General features: G+C 48.1%; 1 protein-coding gene across 4 annotated transcripts in view; it reads right to left on the reverse strand.

The window, feature by feature from the left end:
• ULK1 (unc-51 like autophagy activating kinase 1) overlaps positions 1 to 27996 on the reverse strand; it is a 210060-nt gene that overhangs the window by 7948 nt on the left and 174116 nt on the right. For all 4 annotated transcript variants that reach the window (XM_086942657.1, XM_086942660.1, XM_086942658.1 and 1 more), the window contains 4 exons: positions 25673 to 25851; positions 22970 to 23088; positions 22169 to 22326; positions 1472 to 1607 (listed from right to left, as the gene is read on the reverse strand). In XM_086942657.1, coding sequence (XP_086798783.1) covers positions 1472 to 1607; positions 22169 to 22326; positions 22970 to 23088; positions 25673 to 25851 — 592 coding nt within the window. The remainder of the gene's footprint in view (positions 1 to 1471; positions 1608 to 22168; positions 22327 to 22969; positions 23089 to 25672; positions 25852 to 27996) is intronic.

Consider the following 27996-nt stretch of genomic DNA (forward strand, 5'->3'; position numbering starts at 1 on the left):
CTCTTCACTGCCCTTGCATTTAAAGTTATTCTTACTTGGTGGAAAGACAACTCAAAAATATGTATGCTAACCTGGTGGAACTTTATCTGTGATGAACATAGAATTTCTACTGTTTCAACTTCTTCAATAGCTCAAAAAATCAAATCTGACCTACTTTGGTTACCTTTACTACCTTTTGTATCTACACACTCATCCTTACACTAACTAATTATCTTTCTTCTTTCCTTCTCTCTCTGTTTCCTTTTCCCTCCTTCTTCCCCCCATTTCTTTTCCCTTCAATCTGTCTTCTCTCTTTCTTTCTTATATTTCAAAATTATACAAATAACTAATAATTAATCGGTACCTAGTTCTTTTTTAATTCTCTGCATAAGGTTGTATTTCACTCACTGTATTTCCCTTTCCAACGCATTACATTTTTTCCTTATGATATTTGTAACAAATGGTACTGTTTTATTTATTCAATAAAAATTATAAAAAAAAAAAAAAGATTTGCTCAACCGTTTGTTCTCACTAATTCCAAGCTTTAAATTATAGTTTTAATGTAGTCGCTCTTCATTTTTATCCCTATGTTTATGCATAAGGTATGCTGTTAAATACATCTCCCTGCTTCCATGGATGCCCGCCGTTATTTAACTCTACTCCTACTTTCTTATTTTGTAAGCCAAGTAACTGTAAATTCTTCCACATGGTAAAATGTAACTTTTACCTCAACAAATTCTGAAACTTTGCAAACAGTGTGCGCAAATAGACGACAGTCCAAAGACTGAGGTACTGATTTACGCGTGTTGTTGTGAGCTACTGTGTCTTTTTTGATATTTTGTCTTTTGTGTGGTGCCTTTTTAAATTGAAGGCAATTCAGGCTATGCAAACAAATATCTTCCTATTTAAAAGTTTGCTTTTTTTTTTTGCGATTCTCTTGACTTGTATGTTTGTATGTCGTTACCATGTTGACTGACAAACATAGTTTGGTCGCTTGTTTGTTTTTGCCTGGATTTCAAGTTACGTTTACAGCAATTCTGTTTTGTACAAAGGAAAGGCACTGACGAGCCAGCTAACCAGTGTCTGAGAAATAGAGGGTGTTGGTAAAGAGCAGAATAAGGATTGACAAAAGGAGTGGAGTGAGTGAAGGAACACAGGCAGTAGTAGTAGTATAAGGATTGCTCTCAGTTTTTGTTAACACACTATTCAATGCACATGTTTAGGAACCTATGCACGCTCAAACAAGTGTCAAAACATTTGGTAAAGATAATCAAAAATAAATATGCATGATAAAGAATGCAACCAAAAAATATATTCAGGTCATAGAATGCTACTTTATATTCATAAACATGAATGCACATGGTGGTAGTAGCAGGATAGTAAAAAACAGAAGCAAACCAAACAAATCTAAATCAGGGCCTCAGTACGGCACCTGCTACCACCAACTAGGAAGTGGTCCCCATTTTTAGACAGGAAGTGAGCGTCTACTTACATTTACGGATGTTGTCAATGTCCCCTTGCTCAGTCATGAAGTGTAGGAGGCCATCCATCAGCAGGAGCGCCTTGTGGTAGCGCTGGGCAGAGTCTTCTCTGTGGTGGAACATCTCGTCCAGAGCTGCGGATTGTACCTGTTGAGGGCACTGCAAATTAACACAGGAAATACACATTCCCAGCACAGCTTATCTATCAGGCACTTTCTTTGTCCAATGTAAAATAAACATGACTACTGGGACGCCAGCTTTACCTACTGTGTTCTGTTGAATTATTCAACTGGGAAGGACAGCTGGGACATTAAAAACTCTTCTCCTTGGCGACCACAGCCGATTTTGTAATTTACAGTTGTGATAAAACTGGAATATCTTAAAATATATAGATCATCTACCTGCCTGTTTAGTTCACATCTAAGCTGTGTACTTAACTTGACAAACTTAACTTAACTTGACAAATTGACAGATGGCATTCTCTGCAGTCTGACAAAACCAGAAAGATCTGCACCACAAGATGCTCCCGGTAAGAGGCTTTGTGGGCTCACCTCACCAGGCAGACTGCCTTTAACACTGAAATCACTTACTTGTACAACTTGGTATAGGAACGCTTTGGGTTCATGTCCTGATGGGCACCTTACACTAGAAGAGATGCGCATCCAGATGGACGCCTTACACTAGAAGAGATGCGTGTCAAGATGGGCACCTTACATAAGAAGAGATGCATGTCCTGACCGCCGAGCCTGTAAGCAGGTGAGGTCGCCCCCACACACCACTGCTTCTGCCCCCTCCCGGCTCCTCACTTAAGGGGATCTCGCTAAGGCGCAGGGAGCGACGCCGAGCCTGTAAGCAGGCGAGGTCGCCCCCACACACCACTGATTCTGCCTCGTTTTTGCTGCCTTGCCTAGCCTTGTGCTCTAGCCCTTCGTTCTATTTCTCTTTTGCTTCCTTTTGCCTCCGTTTTTCCTTCGTTTAATTTCCTTTTGCCGCCGTTTTTTTACTCGCTCCCCGGACGACCCAGCCGCCGCTGAGCCGCCCTCTGACCTCCTTTTTCCCGTCGCTGACTCCCTGCGGCCCGCCCCCCTCCTGCCCATTCGCCGCCCCGCTCCCGCCACCCAGCAGCTCCTCCCTCCCGGCTCCTCACTTATGACGCCCACACGAACGCGCAGCGGACACGCGCAGCGGGCGCGCCGAAGGCGCGCCAAAGGCAAGCCCGTCTGCGCCCGTCCGCGCCTGGACCGCGCCCAGCGCCAGAACCCCTGGCCCCCGCAGAGGCCATCCCATCCGCCGGACCTACGACGCCTCAACACTCAACGCTCTTAACACCGGCCGAACCCCCGGATGCTACAGAGCCACCCCGAGACGCACCCACTGACCCTTCTGCTGCAGATCCTGCAACTTCTCCTGCATCCGGACCTGCACTGCACCCGCCAAGACGATCACCAGCAGTAACCACCTGAAGTGCATCCTGCTCAACACCCGCTCCGTCCACAGACACGCCGTGGAACTCTGGAACCTCCTCGACACAACATCTCCAGACGTCGCCTTCCTGACAGAAACCTGGATGAACGCCTCCTCAGCGCCCGACATCGCCATCGCCATTCCGGAAGGATACAAGATCACCCGGAGGGACCGCGTCAACTAGACTGGAGGAGGCATCACCATCGTCCACAAGAACACCATCCGCATCACGACCAACTCCGACGACACCCTCACGGCGGCCGAACACCTGCACTTCCAGATCCACACCGACCCCAAGACCTCCCTCAGAGGCACCCTCATCAACAGACCCCCTTGACCCCCACACAATTCAGCGAAGACATCGCCGACTTCATCAGCCCACACGCCCTCCCCTCCGCCGACTACATCCTCCTCGGGGACCTCAACTTCCACCTGGAGAACACCAACGACCGCAACACCACCACCCTGCTGGACAACCTCGCCAACCTCGGACTCAAGCAACTGGTCAACACCCCCACCCACTACGCCGGCCACAAGCTTGATCCAGTCTTCTCATCCAGCAAGCACATCACCTTCAGCCACTCCACAGGACTTCACTGGACCGACCACAGCTGCGTCCACTTCAGCTTCAGAAGAACCACGACCCACCACCACCCGCAACAGGTGTCTCGCAGGAGCTGGAGCAAGGTCACCACCGAACAGCTCACCACCTCCCTCAGTCAGAACCCACCCGCCAGCACAACGGACCCCACCGAAGCAGCACGCAACTTCACGAAGTGGCTGTCCGACTGCGCTGACGTCCTCGCGCCACTAAAGAACCCTACCAGCAGACCCAGAAGCAAGAAAGCCTCCTGGTTCACCGACGAACTCAAGGACTCCAAGAAAAACTGCCGCACCCTCGAGAAAGCCTGGCTCCTCGACCAGACCACAGACAACATGACCGCGCTCAAACACGCCACCCGCAAGCACCACCAGCTTATCCGCACTACCAAGAAGAAATCTCTGAAGGAACGACTGGACAACAACACCCACGACAGCAAGGAACTCTTCAGCATCGTCAAGGAGTTCTCCAACCCCAGCATCGGCAACAACGACATCACTCCTTCACAAGGCCTCTGCGACTCTCTCGCCTCGTTCTTCCACCGCAAGATCGCCGACATCCACAACAGCTTCGGCGCACCATCAACGCACCCAACCGTCGAACCAACGCCCTCCACCGCCACCCTCCGCACCTGGACCACGGTGACCACCGAAGACACAGCCCGCACGATGAACACCATCCACTCGGGATCTCCGACCGACCCCTGCCCCCACCACGTCTTCAACAAGACCGACTCCATCATCGCACCCCAACTGTGGGACATCATCAACGCCTCCTTCAACACCGCCACCTTCCCGGAGACCTGGAAGCACGCCGAACTCAGCGCCCTACTGAAGAAACCAACAGCGGACCCCACCGACCTCAAGAACTGTCGCCCCATCTCGCTTCTCCCTTTCCCTGCCAAAGTCATCGAGAAGACTGTCAACAGACAGCTTGCAGCCTTCCTCGAGACGAACGGATCCCTCGACCCAACGCAGTCTGGTTTTCGAGCCAACCACAGCACCGAGACCGCCCTCATCGCAGCCACTGACGACATCAGAACCCTGCTCGACAACGGGGAAACAGCAGCCCTCATCCTCCTGGACCTCTCTGCAGCGTTCGACACCGTCTGCCACCGCACCCTAGTTCAACGCCTCAGCAACATCGGTATCCAAGAGAAGGCACTGGAGTGGATCATCTCATTCCTCACCGGAAGAACACAGAGAGTCCGCTTCCCCTCGTTTCGATCCGAGGCCACCGAAGTCATCTGCGGCGCACCGCAAGGATCATCACTCAGCCCCACCCTCTTCAACATCTACATGAGACCTCTTGCAGCCATCGCACGCCAGCACAACCTCAACATCATCTCCTACGCCGACGACACCCAACTGATCCTCTCCTCACCAGAGACCCCGCCACCGCTAGAACGAGCCTACACAAAGGGATAAAAGACGTCGCCGAATGGATGAAGAACAGCCCCCTGAATTTGAACTCAGACAAGACGGAAGTCCTCATCCTGGGACCATCGCCCTCCGCCTGGGACGACTCCTGGTGGCCCCCCGCCCTGGGCGCCACCCCCAAGCCAACAGACCACGCACAGACTCCTCCCTCTCGATGACCAGACAAGTCAACACCGTCTCCTCATCATGCTTCAACAACCTAAGCATGCTCCGCAAGATCTTCCGATGGATCCCGACCGACACCAGGAAGACGGTCACCCAGGCACTCGTCACCAGCCGACTGGACTACGGAAACGCCCTCTACGCCGGAACCACATCCAAGCTACAGAAAAGACTCCAACGCCTCCGCCCGACTCATCCTGAACATCCCCCGACGCAGCCACATCTCCGGCCACCTGAAGGACCTGCACTGGCTCCCCGTCAGCAAGAGGATCACGTTCAGGCTCCTCACCCACGCACACAAATCTCTCCACGGCCTGGGCCACAAGTACCTCAACGACCGCCTGACCTTCTACATGCCCACCCGCCAGCTACGTTCGACAAGCCTCGCCCTCGCCGCCGTACCACGCATCCGAAGAGCCACCGCTGGTGGCAGATCCTTCTCCTACCTGGCGGCCAAGACATGGAACTCCCTCCCCATCCATCTTCGGCTGACCCAGGACCATCTCGCCTTCAGGAGACCACTCAAGACCTGGCTGTTCGAGCAATAGCAGACCCCTTCCCCCAAGCGCCTTGAGACCCTGCCGGGTGAGTAGCGCGCTATACAAGTGTTATGATTGATTGATTGATTGATGGGCACCTTACACTGGAAGAGATGCGCATCCAGATGGGCACCTTACACTGGAAGAGATGCGCGTCCAGGTGGGCACCTTACACTAGAAGAGATGCGCGTCCAGATGAGCACCTTACACTAGAAGAGATGCACGTCCAGATTGGCACCTTGCACTAGAAGAGATGCGCGTCCAGATTGGCACCTTACACTAGAAGAGATGCGTGTCCAGATGGGCACCTTACACTAGAAGAGAGGCACGTCCAGTTGGGCACCTTACACTAGAAGAGATGCGGGTTCAGATGGGCACCTTACCCTAGAAGAGATGCGCGTCCAGATGGACACGCTACCCTAGAAGAGATGCACGTCCAGATGGGCACCTTACTCTAGAAGAGATGCGCTTCCAGATGGGCACCTTACACTAGAAGAGATGCACGTCCAGATGGGCACCTTAAACTAGAAGATATGCACGTCTAGATGGGCACCTTACACTAGAAGAGATGCACGTCCAGATGGGCACCTTACTCTAGAAGAGTTGCATTTGTCCCAATAGCTTGAGTTGGCACCTTCTGAATGAAAGGTATTCCGTGTAAGAGGTGGGCAGATTTTACACCCTGAAGAGCCTGCAATGCAGCCAGAGAAGGGCAGAGATAGTCCTTCCAGTCTCCCTTTGGTTCCATCAATCCTCCAAACACTGTTGTGAGAGGCCTCCTGTGTAGCCCGACAATTTGGAATGTGATGATACAAGATGCCACTGAGCCTGAAGAGAGAAGATTTGCCTAGCTGTAGGATTCTGATTCTTCTGATGGCAAGACATTTTGAGGTAATTATAACACTTTCTCCTCAGAGGAAACAGTTTTCAAATTTTCGTACTGATAGTGGCTTATATGCAATTCAAAATTTGTGTTGGGGTGGAAGTGGACTGAAAGTTTACTTAAAGAGTCGAATGGGCAAGGAAAGAGATACTAATTTGAAACTTCTGCAGCACCAATTGTGGCCAGCTTCTTTTGATAAGCCAGTGGTAGAACAATAGATCAGCATGATGCTTTCCGCACCAGAAACTTTAAAAGTTTCAGTGGAAGTAGGCATTGTGAAGGTTGACTGACACATCGAATTTCCCACCCTCATGAGACTGGTAATCTGATGATGCCTGGACATCATATGAAATGTCTCCTATTTTATCCCATTGTTTGCTTTCTTCAGATGTTTGATCACCTGTAAACTATTTTTGGGGCCTGTCTTTCACATGAGAAAATATCATAAGGCGATGCCTTTCATTTTTTTGAACGGTGGTATATGGTTGTGGACTGACAGCGTGTGGCGAGCTGATGTTACTGCTATGAGAAAGACTGTTTTCAGACCCACAAAATGTAGTACATGGCTCAAATAGGATGCACATTAAGTATGTGAGAACCAAATTAAAGTTCCACTGTGGCATTACAAAAGGTTTTGGCAGAAAATGCAACAAGTGATTTAAATAATGATGGTTGGTCTGGTAAACATAACAAGCATTGGAAACGCAATAGGGCTCACATTAGGAAAGTTTGAGCTATTGGTCTTATAAATGATTTTTTTTTAATTTATGTGTTATTTTTTAAAATAACTAAATTAATAGCTTTGTCATTTACAATGCCAATAGTTATAACTTCCGCAAACACGTATAGCATTTGTAATGCAACATGTTGTGTATTTACGTGACTTAGATGTATTGATATTACAAATAACAATGGCAATGGCAATAGCTTAAACTTTTGTAAATACATTTTGTGAAGATTATGTTCAGTGTTTTTTATTGTGACGAAAATCCAAGAACAGAAATGAAATATTAACATCTTTTTGTGATTTGTAATAAAGCGTGAAAGCTTGAAAACAGCTTGAAACATTGAAAGAACATATTTGAACCAGTGATGCTGTGGTTGCGCTGAGTGATGCTGTGGTTGCGCTGAGTGATGCTGTGGTTGCGTTGAGTGGTGTGTGCATCGGTGGAGCTTAGTGGGTGCATTGATGGAGCTGTGTGGAGGGTACATTGGTGGAGCTTAGTTGGATCATCGGTGGAGCTGTGTGGTGGGTGTATCGGTGGAGCTGTGAGGTGGGTGCCTCGGCAGAGCTGTGTGCTGGGTACATCGGTGGAGCTGGGTGGTGGGTGCATCTGTGGAGCTGTGTGGTGGGTGCCTCGGCGGAGCTGTGTGGTGGGTGCATCGGCAGAGCTGTGTGCTGGGTACATCGGTGGAGCTGGGTGGTGGGTGCATCTGTGGAGCTGTGTGGTGGGTGCCTCGGCGGAGCTGTGTGGTGGGTGCATCGGTGGAGCTGGGTGGTGGGTGCATCGGTGGAGCTGGGTGGTGGGTGCCTCGGTGGAGCTGTGTGTTGGGTGCCTCGGTGGAGCTGTGTGGTGGGTGCCTCGGTGGAGCTGTGTGGTGGGTGCCTCAGTGGAGCTGTGTGGTGCGTGCCTCGGTGGAGCTGTGTGGTGGGTGCCTCGGTGGAGCTGTGTGGTGGGTGCCTCGGTGGAGCTGTGTGGTGGGTGCCTCGGTGGAGCTGTGTGGTGGGTGCATCGGTGGAGCTGTGTGGTGGGTGCATCGGTGGAGCTGTGTGGTGGGTGCATCGGTGGAGCTGTGTCGGTGGAGCTGTGTGGTGGGTGCATCGGTGTAGCTGGGTGGTGGGTGCCTTGTTGGAGCTGTGTCGGTGGAGCTGTGTGGTGGCTGCATCGGTGGAGCTGTGTGGTGGCTGCATCGGTGGAGCTGTGTGGTGGCTGCATCGGTGGAGCTGTGTGGTGGCTGCATCGGCGGAGCTGGGTGGTGGGTACATCGGTGGAGCTGGGTGGTGTGTGCATCTGTGGAGCTAGTGGTGGGTGCATTGGTGGAGCTGTGAGGTGGGTGCATCTGTGGAGCTGTGTGGTGGGTACATCTGTGGAGCTGTGTGGTGGGTGCCTCGGTGGAGCTGTGTGGTGGGTGCCTCGGAGCTGTGTGGTGGGTGCCTCTGTGGAGCTGTGTTGTGGGTGCATCGGTGGAGCTGTGTGGTGGGTACATCGGTGGAGCTGGGTGGTGGGTGCATCTGTGGAGCTGTGTGGTAGGTGCATCGGTGGAGCTGTGTGGTGGGTGCTTCGGTGGAACTGGGCGGTGGGTGCATCGTTGTAGCTGTGTCGGTGGAGCTGTGTGGTGGCTGCATTGGTGGAGCTGTGTGGTGGGTGCCTCGGCGGAGCTGTGTGGTGGGTGCCTCGGCGGAGCTGTGTGGTGGGTGCCTCGGCGGAGCTGTGTGGTGGGTGCATCGGCGGAGCTGTGTGGTGGGTGCCTCGGTGGAGCTGTGTGGTGGGTGCATCCGTGGAGCTGTGTGGTGGGTGCATCGGTGGAGCTGTGTGGTGGGTGCATCGGTGGAGCTGTGTAGGTGGAGCTGTGTGGTGGGTGCATCGGTGGAGCTGGGTGGTGAGTGCATCGGTGGAGCTGTGCCGGTGGAGCTGTGTGGTGGGTGCATTGGTGGAGCTGGGTGGTGGGTGCATCGGTGGAGCTGTGCCGGTGGAGCTGTGTGGTGGGTGCATCGGTGGAGCTTGGTGGTGGGTGCCTCATTGGAGCTGTGTTGGTGGAGCTGTGTGGTGGCTGCATCGGTGGAGCTGTGTGGTGGGTGCATCAGTGGAGCTGTGTGGTGGGTGCTTCGGTGGAGCTGTGTGGTGGGTGCATCTGTGGAGATGTGTGGTGGGTGCATCTGTGGAGCTGTGTGGTGGGTGCCTCGGTGGAGCTGTATGGTGGGTGCCTTGGTGGAGCTGTATGGTGGGTGCCTTGGTGGAGCTGTATGGTGGGTGCCTTGGTGGAGCTGTATGGTGGGTGCATCTGTAGAGCTGTGTGGTGGGTGCATCTGTGGAGCTGTGTGGTAGGTGCATCTGTGGAGCTGTGTGGTGGGTGCATCTGTGGAGCTGTGTGGTGGGTGCATCTGTGGAGCTGTGTGGTGGGTGCATCTGTGGAGCTGTGTGGTGGGTGCATCTGTGGAGCTGTGTGGTGGGTGCCTCGGTGGAGCTGTGTTGTGGGTGCATCGGTGGAGCTGTGTTGGTGGAGCTGTGTGGTGGGTGCATCAGTGGAACTGGGTGGTGGGTTCATCGTTGTAGCTGTGTCGGTGGAGCTGTGTGGTGGCTGCATCGATGGAGCTGTGTGGTGGGTGCCTCGGCGGAGCTGTGTGGTAGGTGCATTGGCAGAGCTCTCTATCTATCTATCTATCTATCTATCTATCTATCTATCTATCTATCTATCTATCTATCTATCGCTGTCTGTCTGTCTGTCCCCCTCGCCGCCTATGCTTTGCCTGCATCTCTCAGTTATTGCCAGCAACTTGTTTGTCTGCAGTCCCTCTCGTGCCTGTCTCTGACCAAGCATCTACCGGTCTGTCTCCCTCTCTGTCGTTTTGTACAACTCTCTAAACCAGATGCTATGTCATGGAAGCCTGAACGATCAGGACACAACATAGGCTATCACACGAGAAACACTTATTTGTGATATGCCTGCTATACACTTCATCATTGTGCCCCTTCTGCAGCAGCACATGCACTGTCACAGGCGCACCCGTAGGCACCCGGTGTGACCGCTGACATTCGCCAGGTTTGGACTGCACAGCTCTGTCCCAGTAAACAGAGCCTTTCACCAAAGGTGCAACACACTATCTCCCACCGACCTGAACCAAACTCGCGTGTATCTTAAAATGTTATGAGAAGCGAAGACGTGCAAGGTAGGAGCTGCAGAGGAGTGGGAAGTACAAACACCATGCAAGTCAAAACTTGCACTCTAAATATCATGCAGGAAGAAAAGCTGCTGCACCGAAGGAGGCATGCGATAACTATGACTGATTTATCCGATAATATTTGGACTATCACCTGAGCCTCGGTGCGCTGCAGGTTAGGTATCTCGTGCACATCTGTAAAATAATAAATTTAGCCCCCAGCACACCGACTCGAGCATCCACCCGAACCGCGGACATTGGGTCCCTCTAATCCCATTTTACCCCCTACCCCCCTCACCTTTAGCCCCTCTTCTCCAGGGCAGGCCCCGGAGCTGCCAGGAGCGGCGCGCGCTGAAATTTACAAGCCAGGAAGTTTGGTCACGTTCTGGCGCGAGCCCCACCAGCGCTTTATCTCAGTTTTAATTATATGATCGGACGCGCTGATGGTCTTTAACTGGAACGAACGAGCAGAAAGAAAAAGAGTTTGTGCTTTGGGGGCAGCGGCAATATGCTTCCTCTGTGTCTGGGTAGCAGGTACAGGGTGAGTACCGCACCCCCCCCTGACACGAGGAGGGGGCCAGAGAAGAGACACACCGGCCAGAGGCCACAATGGAGCTATGCTCGCCCAGCTGCAAACACACACCGTATGGTAAACATTGGTTTGTAGTGCGCGCAACAAGCGGCATCCACAATATGATAAATACGGTAATTACAAAAACGTGCATTTTTTCAATATCTGTGTGCCAATTTAATATACTAGGCGGTTTCACTACACGGAGTGCAATTTATTAAAAATAATAGTTTCTGAACACAAGCGTGGAAATATTTATTATCACATCTCGCCATTGCACTAATGGCGTTCCCATGAGTTACACGACTTTGTTTCGTCTTTGTCACGTGCACTATGTATGGTGTCGATATTGTTATTAGATATGGAGCTGAATTGATCAATACTTCAAAGTTTACATCGTTTAAGACTGTTCTGAGATTTGGCTGCCAAGGAAAATGAGGCACATAAAAGTAGTAAAAGATGTGCCCAGGGTCACGGAATGTGGTCAAGTATCAGAGCTAGGATGTGAGACGAGGTTCACTGGTTACACATAGTGTGATGCAGCCAAAGGGTCTTAATAGCCTTCATTCTTCTGTTCAAAACCGAAGGTCATAGCTTTGTGTTTAATTCATTCAGGAGATAACTTAGAACATGTTAGATAAATTCGCATATCATATGTTAAATCAATCTATATGAAGAAAAACACAGCGTTTTATGGAAGAGACGGCAAGACATGACACACTATTTTTATGTTAATATCACTGGCTTCCCCTTGCAAAAGAAACAGGCCGATTCCAGGAAAGCTCAACAGGAAAAGAGCGAAAACAAGAACAGAAGCCGAAGAAACGTGTGTGGGACACCCACAACGTTTGATGTCATTTTACAGGCCTCCACATCTGAAGTTCAGCTGTTCTGCAGATGAACTTTCCTTTACTAGGAAGAGAGCATAAAAGGAGACACGGTGCGAAACTGAAAGTACGGCCGGCCGGCCGTGAATAATTAGGGGATGAGCGCACGCTGAGAAGCTGCCTTTGATGTGGTAATGCGAGGCAGGCAGGCAGGCGGCTGGTGGCATTGTGCACGCGCTTTTTAGGGCTTGCGCTTGCGCAATGACCTAAAAAGCACATGCACTTCAAGAAATCGCCAGTGGAATCGTGCTTGGTAAGCCCTGGATAAGCCGCTTTAGAGCTTCGCCAGCTATGCGCTATGCGCATCAGCAGGCGAGCCCTAAAAAGGCTGATAAGGAAAATGCTACTTACCAGTATGCATCTGTTCTTGGCATGTAGGGCTGCAGAACAACACACTATTGCATTAGATCACCATCTGGTGGTGGGCCTGGATGATTACACTTTGTTGTTGTCTTGGAAGAGTCTTTGTCTGTTGGATGACTCCTCCCTTTGATCGTAGTGCACATGGGCATCAACTTCATCTTCAGATTGTTTTCGCCATTGGGCAAATGATGGAGTTGTAAGATGTACATATAGAGATGACCATGTATTGTGTATCTAAATGAAATAATACTGGAACAAACACAGGTAGCCGGGTGGGCGTGTGTGGTTCTGCGGCCCTACATGCATACTGGTAAGTAGCATTTACCGTTCCAGGCATATGGGCTGCAGACCAAGCACTATTGCATAGATTGCACAGCAGTTTCTCCCTTAGCGGCCACCCCCCGTGCCTGTTGCAGTAGTTTGAAATAATGTTTTGAGTACAGCCTGGCCTACACTTGCTTGTTGTTTTGCCTGCACATCTACACAGTAGTGTTTTGTAAATGTGTGCGGAGTAGACCATGTAGCTGCTTTACAAATGTCATCTAATGGTATTTTTCCTAGGATGCCACTAATTTACGGGTAGAATGAGCCCTAGGGGGAATGGATAGAGTGAGTTTTGCATTTTGATAACAAACCTGAATGCACTTAACAATTCATCTTGCAATGCCTGGTTTTGAAATTGGATTTCCCTTATGTGGAGGAGAAAAAGACACAAAGTTGTTTAGTTTTACGAAAGGTTTTGTCCTATCAATGTAGTAGAGAAGCGCTCTCTTTACATCGAATGTATGTAAAGCTCTTTCTGCCACTGTTTATGGTTGGGGAAAAAATACTGGCAACTCAATAGATTGATTGAGGTGGAAAGATGAAATGACCTTTGGCAGAAACTTTGGATGTGTTTTAAGAACCACTTTATTATGATGAAGTTGTATAAATGGTTCTTGAATTGTTGATGCTTGTAACTCTCACTTACTCTTCTAAGTGAAGTCACATCTACTAAAAAAGTAACTATCCATGTAAGGAATTGTAATTCACACTTATGTAATGGTTCGCAAGGAGGACCCATAAGTCTTGTGCGAACAACATTTAAGTTCCACACTGAAGAGTGTGGTGTTCCAGGAGGAATTATTATTTTAAGTCCCTCCACAAACGCTTTGATTGCAGGTACTCTAAACAACAACAAATGTTGTCTGTTTTGAAGATATGCTGCTATAGTAGCAAGATGTAACCTGATGGAGGAATACGCTAAGTTAGATCTTTGCAGATGTAACAGATAGCATATAATGTTTTGTATGGAAACATCTAAGGGATTGATGTTGTTATTTGTACAATATACAACAAACCTTTTCCACTTTGCTGCAGAACATGCTCTAGTGGTAGGGCGTCTTGCTTCTTTTAGGACATTCATACAATCAGGTGGTAAATTTAGATATCTAAATTCTAAGACCTCAGGAGCCAAATCGCTATATTGAGCTGCATTGGGTCTGGAGGCATAATCTCTCCATGATTCTGTGTTAGTAGATGTGGAGAGAGTTTTAGTTTGCGATGTGGAACTACTGACATCTTTAGTAGCGTGGTGTACCAAGGTTGTCTTGCCCTCGTTGGTGCTATGAGAATGAATGTGAGAGAATGTTTCTGTAGCTTGCGAACACTAATGGAATTAGTGGGAGAGGTGGAAAAGGGTACGCAAATTTGTTTGACCAGTTCATCCATACCGCATTGCCTTTGGATAATGGGTGTGGGTATCTGGCACCGAAGCTTGGGCATTTGGAGTTGTGGTTTGTAGCAAACAGATCTATCTCTGGTTGACCCCACTCTTGAAAGAACTTGATGATGAAGTTCCCATTTGTGTATCTGTTGTCTTTGACGACTTAACAGATCTGCGACTTGATTGTGAACTCATGGTAGATGTTCTGCTAATAGAAAAATGTTTTGAGGAAAGGCCCATCTCCATTTGCTCTGTACCAGCCGGGAGAGCTGTAGGAAGTGTGTTTCTCATTGTTTTTTAATGTAATACATTGCTGTCATAATGTCCGTCCGGACTAGTACTGCTTTGTTTGACAAGTAATGCTGGAACGATTTTAGAGCTAGAAAAATCGCTAGTAATTCCAGATGATGTATGTGGAGTAGTTTTTGTTGCTTTGTCCATGTACCCTGTACTGTGTGATTTTGTAAATGCGCTTCCCATCCTGTGAGAGATGCGTCTGTGGTTAGTGTTGTCTGTGGAACAGGTTCTATAAACGGCCGGCTCTTGGAAAGGTTCTTGGTGTTTCACCATTGCAGAGAGCGATATGTCCGGTTGTCTACCACCACCAGAGATCTGTTATTTGTTGCTGAGCCCGATTCCACTGACTTACTAAGCACTCTTGAATAGGGCGCATTTGTAGTCTTGCCTACGGCACTATGAAAATGCAAGATGCCATCATTCCTATTAGTTGCATAAACACTCGAGCTGGTAGTGAGTGTTGTGGCTGGAATCTTTTGATAAGATCCTGCATAGCTTGCATTCTTGCTGGGTTGGGGTACGCTATTGCCTTTGAGGTATCTATTGTAGCACCCAGATACTGCTGAGACAGGGATGGTTGGAGATGGGATTTCTTTTGATTTACTGTGAATCCCAGTTTCTGTAGCAGACATATTGTTTGATGCGTGTGCTGTACACATTGGTTGTATGACTTGGATTTTATTAACCAATCGTCCAGATATGGGAAGACATGAATGTTGTCCCTTCTTAAGTGTGCTGCTACTACTGCTAGACACTTTGTGATCACTTGAGGTGCTGTAGTTACTCCGAAAGGGAGTACCTTGAATTGGTAGTGTTGACCCTCTAAAATGAACCTTAGGTACTTTCTGTGCGATTGATGTATGGGAATGTGGAAGTAGGCGTCCTTCAGATCTAATGTGGCACGGAAGTCTCCCTTCTTTAGCAACGGTAGAACCTGTTGTAGTGTGATCATATGAAAATGGTCAGATTGTATGTACAGGTTTAGAGGCCTTAGATCTAAAATAGGTCTGAGGGACCGTCTTTTTGGGTATGAGAAAGTATAGAGAATAAACTCCTGTATTTTTATGTTCTTTTGGGACCGGTTCTATTGCATTCTTTTGCAGTAGAGATTCCACCTCTTGTCTTAGCAGTATGAGGTGTTCCTGTGACATGGGACGCAGTCTGGGTGGTATTGATGGAGGAGTGGAAGTGAGCTCCAGATAATAACCTGACTGAATTATTTGTCTCACCCACCTGTCTGTGGTGATGGAGTTCCAGACAGGTAGGCACTGTTGTAACCTCCTCCCGACAGGAGTGGAATGATCTGGGGGGAGGGAATAGAAGTCACTGTTTGGGAGTAGAGGTGTTGCGATTGTTGTTTCCTCTACCTCTAACCTTATTGTTGTTTCCTTTATAACCTCCTCTATAATATCCTTTATTAGGCGAGGTTTGGTTGGGCGCTTTAAAAGAAGAGGAGGTATTGTCAGTTTGGAAACCTTTAGAGGCGTCCCTATAAGAGGAGCGACAAAAGGAAGGTCTATGGACTTGTGTTTGTAAAGCTCCCTTGGATTTTGCTGTGTCAGTATCTTTTTTCATCTTTTCTAGTGCACTGTCCACTAATGGACCAAAAAGATGTCAAATGGCTGGTTTAAGACACTGGCTTGTACTTCTGGTTTAAACCCAGTGATGCGTAACCATGCATGTCTACGCAACAATACCCCTGTATTTATTGCTCTAGAAGCTGTGTCTGCTGTGTCTAGTGCACATCTTATGGAGGTATTTGTAATGACTTTGCCTTCTTGTATTAGATCAGAAGCCCTGGTCTTGCATTGCTCTGGCAAGTGTTGTATGAGTGACTCTAATTGATCATAAAGAGCTCTATCATATCCTGGTAACAAGGCTTGAGTGTTAGCAATCCTCAATACATTAGCAGCTTGTGAAATGGTGCGTTTCCAGAAGCATCTAAAAGCTTAGACTCTTTATCAGGGGGTGGAGCATCCCCTGTTGTCTGCGAATTTGCTCTTTTTCTTGCATTTAACACTACTAGTGAATCTAATGGCAACTGTCCTTTAATATAAGCTGGGTGAGTTGGAGCCGCTTTGTACTTTTTCTCTAACCTGGGGTTAATTACCCTTGCTCTGACTGGGTCTTTAAATATTTCGGGTGCATGTCTCACCACTCCACTAAGTACTGGAAGTGTGGTTGTGGTCTTATGTGATGACATTAAAGTGTCCATTAGGAAATCTTCTTCCATTGTAGCTGTGTGTAGGTCTACCCCATGGAAAGTGGCTGCTCTATGAATGAGCTGCGTAAACCCAATAGTATCATCTGGGGGAGATGGTCTAGATGGGTATAAATCATCTTGAGGTAGATCTGGTGCATTATAATCTTCCCATGGGTCCCCTGATGGTCCAGGAATATCATCTGGGTCATTAATGACATCTATGTGATGTTCACTCTCTATGTCCTGTGAGTAACTATCCCCATCATCCTCATCTTGTGGTATAAGACTATGTGTAGTAGATGGTGAATGTACAGGAGAAATATCTACTGGTACTTCTCTTTCTGGTGAAGGGATCCTCATTGGTGAAGTTTGAGCATGCTTTTTTAGAGGAACTGGCGGATAGTCCATTTTCCTCTTTTCAGGCACTGAAGTGATATGTCCAGTCTTTGGATTAATATGAAGAATTTTTTGCTTTGGATCAGGTTTAAAAAGCTCTTCTACTGGCAAATCTTTTTTCGGCGCCGATTTATATGGTATGGGGCCGAAATGCTTAGGTTTAACAGCGTCCATTGTCTTTGGAGCAAGTTTTGGTTTCGGTTTCGAAGACTTTTTCCTAGGATCCGTGCTCTTTGGATCCGCAGTTTTTGTTCCCGAAGTACGTTTCGACTCATCTACCTTCAGAGCCGAAGTATGTTTCGGTACCGGAACCTTCTTAGAGTCCACTTTTTTCGGAACTGGGGTGGTTTTTGGTTCGGGAGCTTTGGGAACCTCTTTCGGTGCCGAACTTGCTTTCGGATTGACCACTTTTGGTACCGAAGGATGCTTTGGTGTGGGTGTTAATTTGGGCTTAATGTCCTTCTGCTTTTCGGGACCAACAGACTGGCTCGAGCCCGAGTCAACTGGAGGCTTTTTTGTATTCTTCGCTGCCGAGGCAGAGGGCAGGGCATCGGAAGGTTTTGGTCGGTGTGCCCCTGGACCCGAAGGTGGAGGTGGAACCGAAGCCTGTCCCGGTATGGTGGGGTGAACAGGGTCGACGTCTGTACTCACGACCTGTTGACCAGCTGGAAGATAGTCATCTTCGGATTGATCCTCGACTCCAGAAGCTGAATCCTCTGCTTCGGAAGCGATGTCTTCGTGCTGCTGTTCTTCGGCATCTACTTCAATCGGAGCCTCGTCTATGATGAGGTCTGGTGTCGACGAAGATGACTGCGCGATTACTCTTCCAGCTCGATGGTCCCTGATTGTTTTCTTGGACCGGAACGAAGCGCAGGCCTCACAGTCTCGACTCTCGTGCTCTGGAGGTAAGCAGAGATTGCAAACCTCATGAAGATTGGTGTCAGGGAATTTGTGTCCACACTGAGGGCACTTCTTGAAGGGTGTTCTTTCAATGAGCCAAAGGCCCAATTGCGCAGTTGGGCCAGACGGCCCCGACGAACGATGGAATCGAGAAGTGAAGTCTCTGTTCGACGCTGGTAACCGGAATCAATGTCGACGGCGATGCTGATGGTATTTTGATTGATTTATTGATTCGAAAAGAGGTCGGTAACGGGACCGAACGATGAACACATCCCAGCCCGATGGCAGAAAAAAAACAATCTGAAGATGGAATCGATGCCCATGCGCACTACGATCTAAGGGAGGAGTCATCCAACAGACAAAGACTCTTCCAAGACAACAACAAAGTGTAATCATCCGGGTCCACCACCAGATGTGTGATCTAATGCAATAGTGTGTAGTCTGCAGCCCATATGCCTCGAACATAACCTTTAACAGCAGCAAATATGGCCTGAAGTGGTTCTAACTGCTGACAGGGACACCAAGCTACTAGCGTCTCCCAACGTCTGGCATAATGTTTTTTGTGAATGAATGTCTGGCTGCTAAGATGACGTCCACTACCTTGGGACGATGTACGAAAGCAGTCAACTGTCACCACTCATTCTCCGCTCATGGAGGTGTAAGCTGTGAAGACTAGGTTGTAAGACTCTGGCCTGCTGCTGCGGCAGCCTGATAGGGGGACAGATCCACATGGCCAGAGGTTGCAAGTACTCTGCTGGGGTAATCCAGAGCCACTAAGATGACTTGAGTTGGTCATTCCTGATCTTCTTCAGAACTTTGGGCATGAGAGGTAGAGGCGGGAAGACATACAGAAATCATGAGCCCCACTCTAGGTAGAAAGAATCTCTTGAGGGAGGGTCACTTTCCACAAAAGCATGAGCACTGCACATTCTCGGCAGATGCAAACGGATCCAGCTAGGATTCTTCCAATTGCTAGAAGATGCCCTGCGCCTCATTCAGAGTGTAATTGCCATTCATGATCTGCTAGGCAACGCTGGATGAGTTCTTCCGCCCTAGCGTTCAGAGATCCTGCCAGGTGGCTGGCTACCAGGGAAATGCCCTGGCAGTTCTGCCAGTTGCAGAGCCTCCTCACACAGGACCCAGAACCCCGCTCCACCCGGTTTGTTGTAATACCAAATGGCAGTGGTGTTATCCATGAGAACCTGAATCAGCTTCTCCGTGATGGATGGGAGGGGAGGAATTTAGTACCAAGCGAATCCCCCACAACCCGAACAGACTGATTTTTAAGCAGGTCTCAGAAGGAGACCAGAGCACTCTGATCAGCACCTCTCCCATATGGCCTCCTCAACCCAGCAACAATGCATCCATCAATGCCATCAACTCTGGGAGGGGTAGGGAGAATGTCTACCACAGGCCCAATAGCTGTTGAGCAGCCACCACTTCAGAGCTTTCTTGTTCGAAAACTGAATGGAACCCAACAGGTGGGGTGAGCCCACAGCCTTCAGATCCCTTTGCAGAGACTACATATGCAATGTGGTGTGTTCCATAGCAGGATGCCTCACTGCAGCTCTCACCGAGACCTAGATTTGAAATTGAATGTTTGGAATCATACCACAAATGTCCTGGACTTGTTGAGCCAGTGGAAAGCCTCAAAAGAACACTGAATCCAGAACAGCTCCAATGACAGAGGAAAGGAGTTGGTGTGGTTTCATCACATTGATCGAGAAGATGTGAGGAGGTTCACCATTGTCTGGAGGGCTCTATGACTAACTGCGGGGAGCCCACCTTCAGCAGCCATTCACTGAGCTATGAGGAGGCTGGTATTCACAACCTCCAGAGATGTGCTGCGACCACCAGCATCACTTTCTTGAACACTTACCAGACGCTGGTGAGGATGAAGGGAAGCACCGAAAACTGAAAATACTGCTGGCCTGCCTTGAACAGCAGGTAATGCCTGGAGGCTGCAGGATGGGGATGTGGAAACAGGCATCCTGCAAATCATCCAGTCCAGCCAGCTGCCTGGATCCAAGGCAAATAGAGCTTGGGCCAGCATGAGCATCTTCAATATGTCTCTCATCAGAAAGAAGTTGAGGTCGAAAGTCTAAAACAGGACGAAGGCACCAGGAAATAACAGGAATAACATCCAGTCCCTATTTCTGGTACAAGGACCCTCTCTCTATGGCTTTATGTCCAAAAAAGCCTGGACTTTCTTTTGTAAGAATAGTGGTCCTACGACAGCTGCTCTGTTGCAGGTGGTATATGCAGTGGAGTGGAATGGAACGGTAGTGCATATCCTTGCTGAACGACTTGAAGCACCCACTTGTCTGTTGTGAAGCTCTGCCGTCGGTGGAAGTAATAACTTATCCTGCCTTCAACAGGATAGGTATGTATCACCAAAGGCTAACAAAAGTGGTTTGGTGGCGGGAGGGGCAGGGTACAGAGCAGTATGTTGCCCCTGAAGTCCTGGATGCTGTTGGCCGGCTCCCCAATCATGATCTTGAAAGGTTGGGGGTACTGATGTTGCGGCGATAGATCTTGGCATTGTAGGTGCGCCAAACCCCTTCCAAAGCTTCAAAAGGAGTGAAATCGCTGGGGTTAGTGCTACCCTGGAGTGGAAAGACCAAGGGAGTGTGCTGTGGCTCTGCTCTCTTTGAAGTGCTTCAGGGCAGAGTCTGTCTTGTCATGGAAGAGTCAGGTGCCATCGAATGGCATGCCCATCAAGCACTTCACTAGAGAAGCCGGTCTATTTTCTCCATATGTGGCGACGAAGCACCACACTTGTACCAAATTCCCTGCCGAAGCAATCAGTGGTATCCAGCCAAGAGAGGATGACGTTCTTCACTGCGTTTTGGCCATCCTGTATAATAAATGCAAGGTTGGTGCAGAATTCTTCTAGAACTGTGGACATGACCTCGCGGACCATGTCCCTTAATGCATGCGAATAGGCAAGACTGGCTGAGGCAAACATCCACTTTCCGAATGCTTTCATTCACTATGGTTCATTATCAGGAGGCATAGTAGGGAATTAATTCAGGCTGAGCCTACTTTTCCACACCTGGACCATTAGGTTTTCAGATGTAGGATGCTGGAGGATAAAAGGTAGGCCTCCAGGAGCAGGTGTATTGTCAGGAAACATGCCTCTTGACTGGTGGGTTAAAAACAAGGACTGACTAAAGGGCCTATTAGTGTGTCCATAAAAGCCTAATTGAAGGAGAGGTGTGGTTTTGTACAAGTCTACCCAGGTTGCAGGACTTCCATTAGGACCTTGGTCTTGATTTTGACAGATGGAGCCGGAGCTCCAAAACTTCCACAGCCCCCTGTATCACCAAGGCAAAGGAAGCTGATTCCTCTATGGAGGGGTAGGGTCCAGGGAATTCAATCCAATCCAGTGTCCAGGGAGGTGTCCACTGGAGTCCTGGAGGTAAAAGAAAATACTTTCATCCTCATAATAAATATTGGGATGTGCCAACCCAGTCATCTCTAGCATCATGTTGTTCTGAATCGGAAACGAAGGGAACATGTACTGTTCTGGGTAAGGTTAGTATCCTATCTGAATGGAATGAGGCTGAACTGGTTGCGCTCGAGGTCGAGAAGGCTTGTCTTCGGTCGAAGTTGTGTCTGATTCACTTCTGAATCTGACAGTACAATAGGTTCTCCCTCTGGAGATGGCGTTGAGGATGAGTCTACCAATGGTAATCCTACTGGAGGCCTCCTCAGATCCTTGAGGCCAGGAGGCATCCCAGAGGGAGCTGGAAGGGTGCTAAAGATGTGCAACATGGACTCCTTGGAGACACTGACCTGTTGTTGCATCGCCATGGGGCAAGGAATTTGAGTTGGATCAGGATAAGTTGTGGGTTCTGCTTTACGGAAGGAGACCAGGACTGAGTACGAGAGGACCCTGGTGCCCAAGCTTATTCTCCTGACGAGAGTGGCGTGAAGACAATGATGACTTCTTGTGTTTTTTCATAGACTTTCAATTTCCTGATAATTTTGAACGTGAAGAGGACCCTTTATGGACAACAACCTCGAGAGTGAGACTCGGCTTGTCTCTTCTACTTTAATTGAGACAGACCCTTAAACGTCTTCCAACGAGGTTGTTTGTAACTAACAACAAAGATCATACAAAATGTGGTATCCTTCAGGACACTTAAGAGATACAATTTAAAATACACTGAAATACACTGTTTTTCCTAATACTAAACTATAGCAATAATTTTAAAAAGTACAATACATTCTAAACCTTATATAATTTTACAACACAAACACAAGAGAGAAATAGAGAGAGCAAGAGAGAGAGACACACACCGACAATTCACACACACAAACTCTCCTCAATTCCTTTTCCTCCTGACCAGCTCAAGGCGTTCTGAAACTTAAAGAGAGAGTTCACACAATGGTCAGTGTTGTTGCGCTCTTACCATCTGCACGGCGTGGCTGAAGATGAGCTTCTCCGCAGTGATGCTATTGATGCGATCCATCAGCTTTTGCTTGTCAGCAAAGAAGCGCTGCAGTCGCATGTTGAGACAGTGGCAGGATGCTACACTGGACTTGTACAGCTCATTCAGTTTCTTTACCACTGTGGAGAGAAGAGAGGCTGGCTATATTACTGGATTCACTTTTTTCTTCAGAGAATTCAGAAACTTTGCCACTGGATATCTCTCTTGGCAACAATTTCTGCATTCACCGCACCCTCAGTCTATTCATGGCAGTAAAGGGAGGACTCATTGCCGTTGCACAGAATAAGAAGCAATATTACCTGCCCATCTCACTGACCCTGCAATACCCCAATCCTCCATAGTCCATAGTCCTGAGACTATGGACTGTGAGTCCATAGTCTCAGTTAGGAACTGCACACCAGTCAGAAGAGAACTACACAGTACATGTAAACAGACACAGTAGCGGAGTAAGGGCATGTTCTAATACGGAGTATGGAACTTTCTTAGGGTCTTCATTTCTGCTTCAGAGGAGTAAAATGAAAGAAATCACAAAAGGTAAAAGTCAACATGTCACTTAATGACATTACAGCACAGACACAGAGAAACAACGGCATCGGTGGGACTAAGAGACATGCCCAGGATAGTAAACAGTCTGGAAATGAATCTGCCATCTTCTCCCTGGGCCCTCCCTGGGCCCCATGAGGAGAAGGTTCTGGTCCTTCCCAGCACAGGAGGGGCTGCAGCATGCTCTGGCTTGTAACAGTGCATGGAGGGGACTCCTACCTTGCTTGACTGTGGAGGACAGGCACAGTTTCCCTGCTTTCACCTGCTCCATGGAGGTCTGCAGGCCAACGGACAGAAGCTCAGCCGCCTTGAGATACAGCACCAGCTGCTCGGCGTAGCTACGACAGACAAAAAAAAGAAAGAAACAGAAAGGCATTACTCGGGGGCAACATTATATGGCCGCTGTGGTTGCCAACACTTTGGATCTCCAGTGATGCAAGCGGGTTGAGTTCCAGTCCTTTACCCAGAGTCAGATATACTATGTTGAGCTACTACTTTGTGCTCTCTACTGAGTGAGACATTACATTTGACTGCCACCCCATGTTCCTCAAAGATATGAGACCCTGTACTATCACCTGGGCTGAACTGACACCATATGTTTGATGTTCCTGTGGCTTGTGTGCCATGCTCTCTGCTGAGTGAGACATTATGGTTAACAACCACCACATGTTCATCAGAGTATGAGACCCTGTACTCTCACCTGGCATGCAATGCTCTGAACTGACACCATATGTTAGGTGTTCCTGTGGCTTGCGTGCCAAGCTCTCTGCTGACATGCACACTCCGATTTTGACTTTTTTGTAACCTCGGCTCTGGAAAGCGAACTGCTTGTTCTGGAACCTTAAGAGGCTAACTCAAGGAAAACGCCCACTGTGACAACATCAGAGTGAAAGGAAGCAAACGTAACAATCTGGCGAAGACCTCTGTCTGGTTAGAAGCAAGCTTCCTTAGCATAAAATTATACATCAGTTTGAGCTGATGAATACTGACTTCAAAGAATTAATTTTTAGTGTAAATCAATGTGTCCTAGACTCACACAAGGCCATGGACTGTATGTGCACTTTGCTGAGAAAGGCAGATTCGGGTCTCCAACTCCATTCTCTGCTGAGTACGGTATGTTGTACCAGGCACATTCCTATAGTCTGTTGAACAGTGTACTAACGCATACCCTAATACTGTCCTCGGACATATATGGTTACTATTGCTGAGAATACACTATGTGGCATCTGACATGACACATCAATCCTCTTCTTAAAATGTGCTTCAACACCACGTGAAAGTACTCTCAGCGTCTGTAGAGAATGATTACACCTCTTTAAACAGAGCTCCCCTCTGAAGAGAGGGGTAATGGACGATACACAGAATTCCACCTCAGCCATACTTCTCTGTTATTTACCACCATGCAGTAAGATGCACATAATTCCCTCAGCGAAAAGTGTAATGTCAGATACATTAAATGCCACCTCACACACACACACACCTCCACTACCAACCAGCATGCAGTACGACATGACATATGTACTTCCCTCTGTTGAGAAGGATAATTTCAGACACAATAAATTCGATCTAAGACACAAGAGTAGACATTAAGTGTCATACTCTCCACCGACTGCTGACGAGGGTCATGTTAGTTACAGTCTGTGTGTGACACTACCCGGACACAAATATTGGCTACTACAGAGCATTCCGTAAGTCTCAGACACATATCTCGATTATGCTGGGAAGGGGAATGACAGATTCCTTGACACTACAGTTCAGTCAGTAAAACAGACACTGATCTCGACCCATTGATGAGAAGTGAGGTACACTAATTCCACCTGACACAGACCTTGGAACTACAAAGCCTCCAAAGAGATACTCTCTGCTAAAAAGGGCAACGTCGAACATATATCTTCATCGCAACTGAGAATCCAGTAAGCCACATCCTTTCAGTGCAACAGAGAATCTAGTACGATAGACGCGTACTTCTACTCTGGTGAGAATGATAACAAAAAGGGCTCTGCAATTCTGCATTGGACACATCCCCTTACTACTACAGAGAATCCAGTATGGCCCAAACACACAGCTGTCAAAGGTACTCTCAGATACGCTATAATTCTACCTCAGACACATACCTATGTCACAACAGAGCATACCATAGCATAGACACAAACCTCCATTCTCTGCTGGAAAAGGAAAGTCAACACACTTCAGGCCCACGCACCTTTGTACCACAGAGCATCCAGGGAGACAGACATAAAACTCCACTCTCTGCTGGGAAGGGGAAAGTCAACACACATTTCACCTCAGGCACACGCACCTTGGTACCACAGAGCATCCAGGGAGACAGACATAAAACTCCACTCTCTGCTGGGAAGGGGAAAGTCAACACACATTTCACCTCAGGCACACGCACCTTTGTACCACAGAGCATCCAGGGAGACAGACATAAAGCTCCACTCTCTGCTGGGAAGGGGAGAGTCAGACACACATTTCACCTCAGGCGCGCACACACCTTTGTACCACAGAGCATCCAGGGAGACAGACACATACCTCCACTCTCTGCTGGGAAGGGGAGAGTCAGACACACATTTCACCTCAGGCGCGCACACACCTTTGTACCACAGAGCATCCAGGGAGACAGACATAAAACTCCACTCTCTGCTGGGAAGGGGAAAGTCAACACACATTTCACCTCAGGCACACGCACCTTGGTACCACAGAGCATCCAGGGAGACAGACCTAAAGCTCCACTCTCTGCTGGGAAGGGGAAAGTCAACACACATTTCACCTCAGGCGCACACACCATTGTACCACAGAGCATCCAGGGAGACAGACATAAAGTTCCACTCTCTGCTGGGAAGGGGAGAGTCAGACACGCATTTCACCTCAGGCGCGCACACACCTTTGTACCACAGAGCATCCAGGGAGACAGACACATACCTCCACTCTTTGCTGAGAAGGCTGATTTGATCAGCCACCACGCTCTCCTGGAGTTGGAACTCAGATGCTACAGAGGAGCTCATCTCGCTTGTGCTTCCCTTGACTGCGGCAATTTCCATCACATAGTGGACGAAGGCCAGCGTGAAACGAAGGCTGTGCAGCATATCTGTGTGCTCTTGCTGAAAAATAAAACGAATAACGTTTAAACAAAATACCCTTTCACTTTACCCATCAGTACTAGCATAAAGCAATCAAGTGCGTTTTGTCTATCACTATATGATTTTGTTCAAGAACTAGTGCTGAAAGATCTTACCACGAGACTGGCTTGTCTTGCCTAAACGCTTGCTTTAATGAAGGAACCCTAAAGATGGGGGGCAGACACCACTACTATGCTAAAGTCATATGATGGAGCCAACCCACCCGTTTTTTATTTTGCCAGACTCTCTTTTGTACTGGAGGAAACTATTTGATACTCCAATATAAACAAATAAATGGATTCTAGGCGGTAAACAACGAAGCAGTCACCCCGCATGCAGTTACAACGACAGCGTTGTAACAACGCATACCATTACCCCGCAAGTTGAAACAACGACTTGTGGAGAGAGGAGAAGGTGTTGGATTTAAAATCCAACACCTTCCCTACTGTCCGCACAAACTGGAGTTGGAATAGTAAATTATACTATTCCAACATCCAGCAACCCCGTCCGCAAGTCGTTGTTCCAACTTGCAGGGTAATGGTATGCTTTTTACCAAGCGGTTGTTGTAACAATCGTGTTGTAATTGCATGCAGAGTGAAGGCATGCGTGAAAAGGAGGCATATTCTTTCTAGGCACATTATGGCTACCCAACAAACTGTTAACCCTTGTGCCATGTATGTGTCTAGAGTTGACATAGCTGCAAGGCACCCACCCAAAACTTGTCTGAACCACTAGCCTGTTTCCGTCTTGTGAACGCTTCATTTTCTGCAGTGAATAGTAGGCGCAGGTACTGTTGGCTGTGGTAAGAGTCTAGGACAGAGGAAGTTTGAGACTGCACAAGAGCACAGATGCAGCTCCCAATATGCCTTAGTGGGTGAGGTTGGGATACTGGGGCCAGAAGGATGACCTCTGGACATTGTATTCCAGCCTTTCCATGTGTTTACACAGAGGATTGGAGATACAATGTAGTGAAAGGAACGGTCCCTGGATCTGTGAGCAAAAGGTCATTTGAGAGGGGACCCCCCTCATAGCAACCAATGCCTATTATCTACTTTCTGTTTATTTTTTTGCTATGGGAAGGGGTTTGGGGCAGAGAGTCCAACAGATGACCTCCAGCCAGGTAGGATATTAAACAAAAAGGAATACTTAACCATCCAGAATGCTCTACATCATTAGTGTGCTGAAAGAAGTTTGGCCTGGAGGCTACATTGCTTAACTTGCGCCTAAGACAGAAATTGTAAATGCAAGTAATTGTGTAATTTCTATTCATCTGTGAGGTGAAACTAAGGAGATGGTTAAAAACCTATAACAGTAGTTCTGTGGCTTGAGACCACTTTATATTCAGATACTGTGAATTATTCTGCCATCTAGGGCCTGGGCTCGGAATAGCATCTTGTTTTATTAGGCGTTCATGTTTGGGGTAGTTAGCCCAAGCCAGTGAGGCGTGACGAAGTGGACATCAAAACCCACAAAGATGCCTGTGTATTTATCTTGACATCATATGTATAGTAATTTTACCCAGTTATTAAAAAAAAGTCCTATCCTTAGATGTGAAAGCCATCACTGTGTTTCTAGAGTCATGATGTATTTCCTACCATATAACTGCTCGCCTTCAGAATCCCTGAACATCCAAGTGCTCAAAAGGACTAACTTAGTTATAAAACTGAAGTGCCGTTAAAGCATGGGTGGCAAACGGCAGTGCCCACTCAGGAAAATGGTCAGCCTCAGGTCCCCAAAAAAACAGGCCTCGCATCTCTGCCCAATTGACTGTCTGGACATCAACAACTGTAGCAAACACAAAATCACTTGAAGTCAGCAGAGAACAGGTAAATCTCTCCCTTATAGGATCACATTGGCAAGAACCTCATTGTACATAATGTGGGGCCTCAAGAGGAAATGCTTTAAAATATCATTTAGGGGCAAGCTGTGTTTTGACCTCGGCAGGTGCCAGCACCTTCTGGTTCTTTGTGAGTATCTCAATTGTACTTACCTGCAAGTGAAGACCTATTCCTCTTACAAGCGACAGCCCTGTCTTGACACATAATTCTTTTATTTTTATTTTTTAAACTTTATTTTTCAGTTCATACATTATAAACAATAACACACAACTGGCATCCAATCAGTGTA

The sequence above is a fragment of the Lissotriton vulgaris genome, chromosome 11, assembly GCF_964263255.1.
Source record: "Lissotriton vulgaris chromosome 11, aLisVul1.2, whole genome shotgun sequence".
Lineage (NCBI taxonomy): Eukaryota > Metazoa > Chordata > Amphibia > Caudata > Salamandridae > Lissotriton > Lissotriton vulgaris.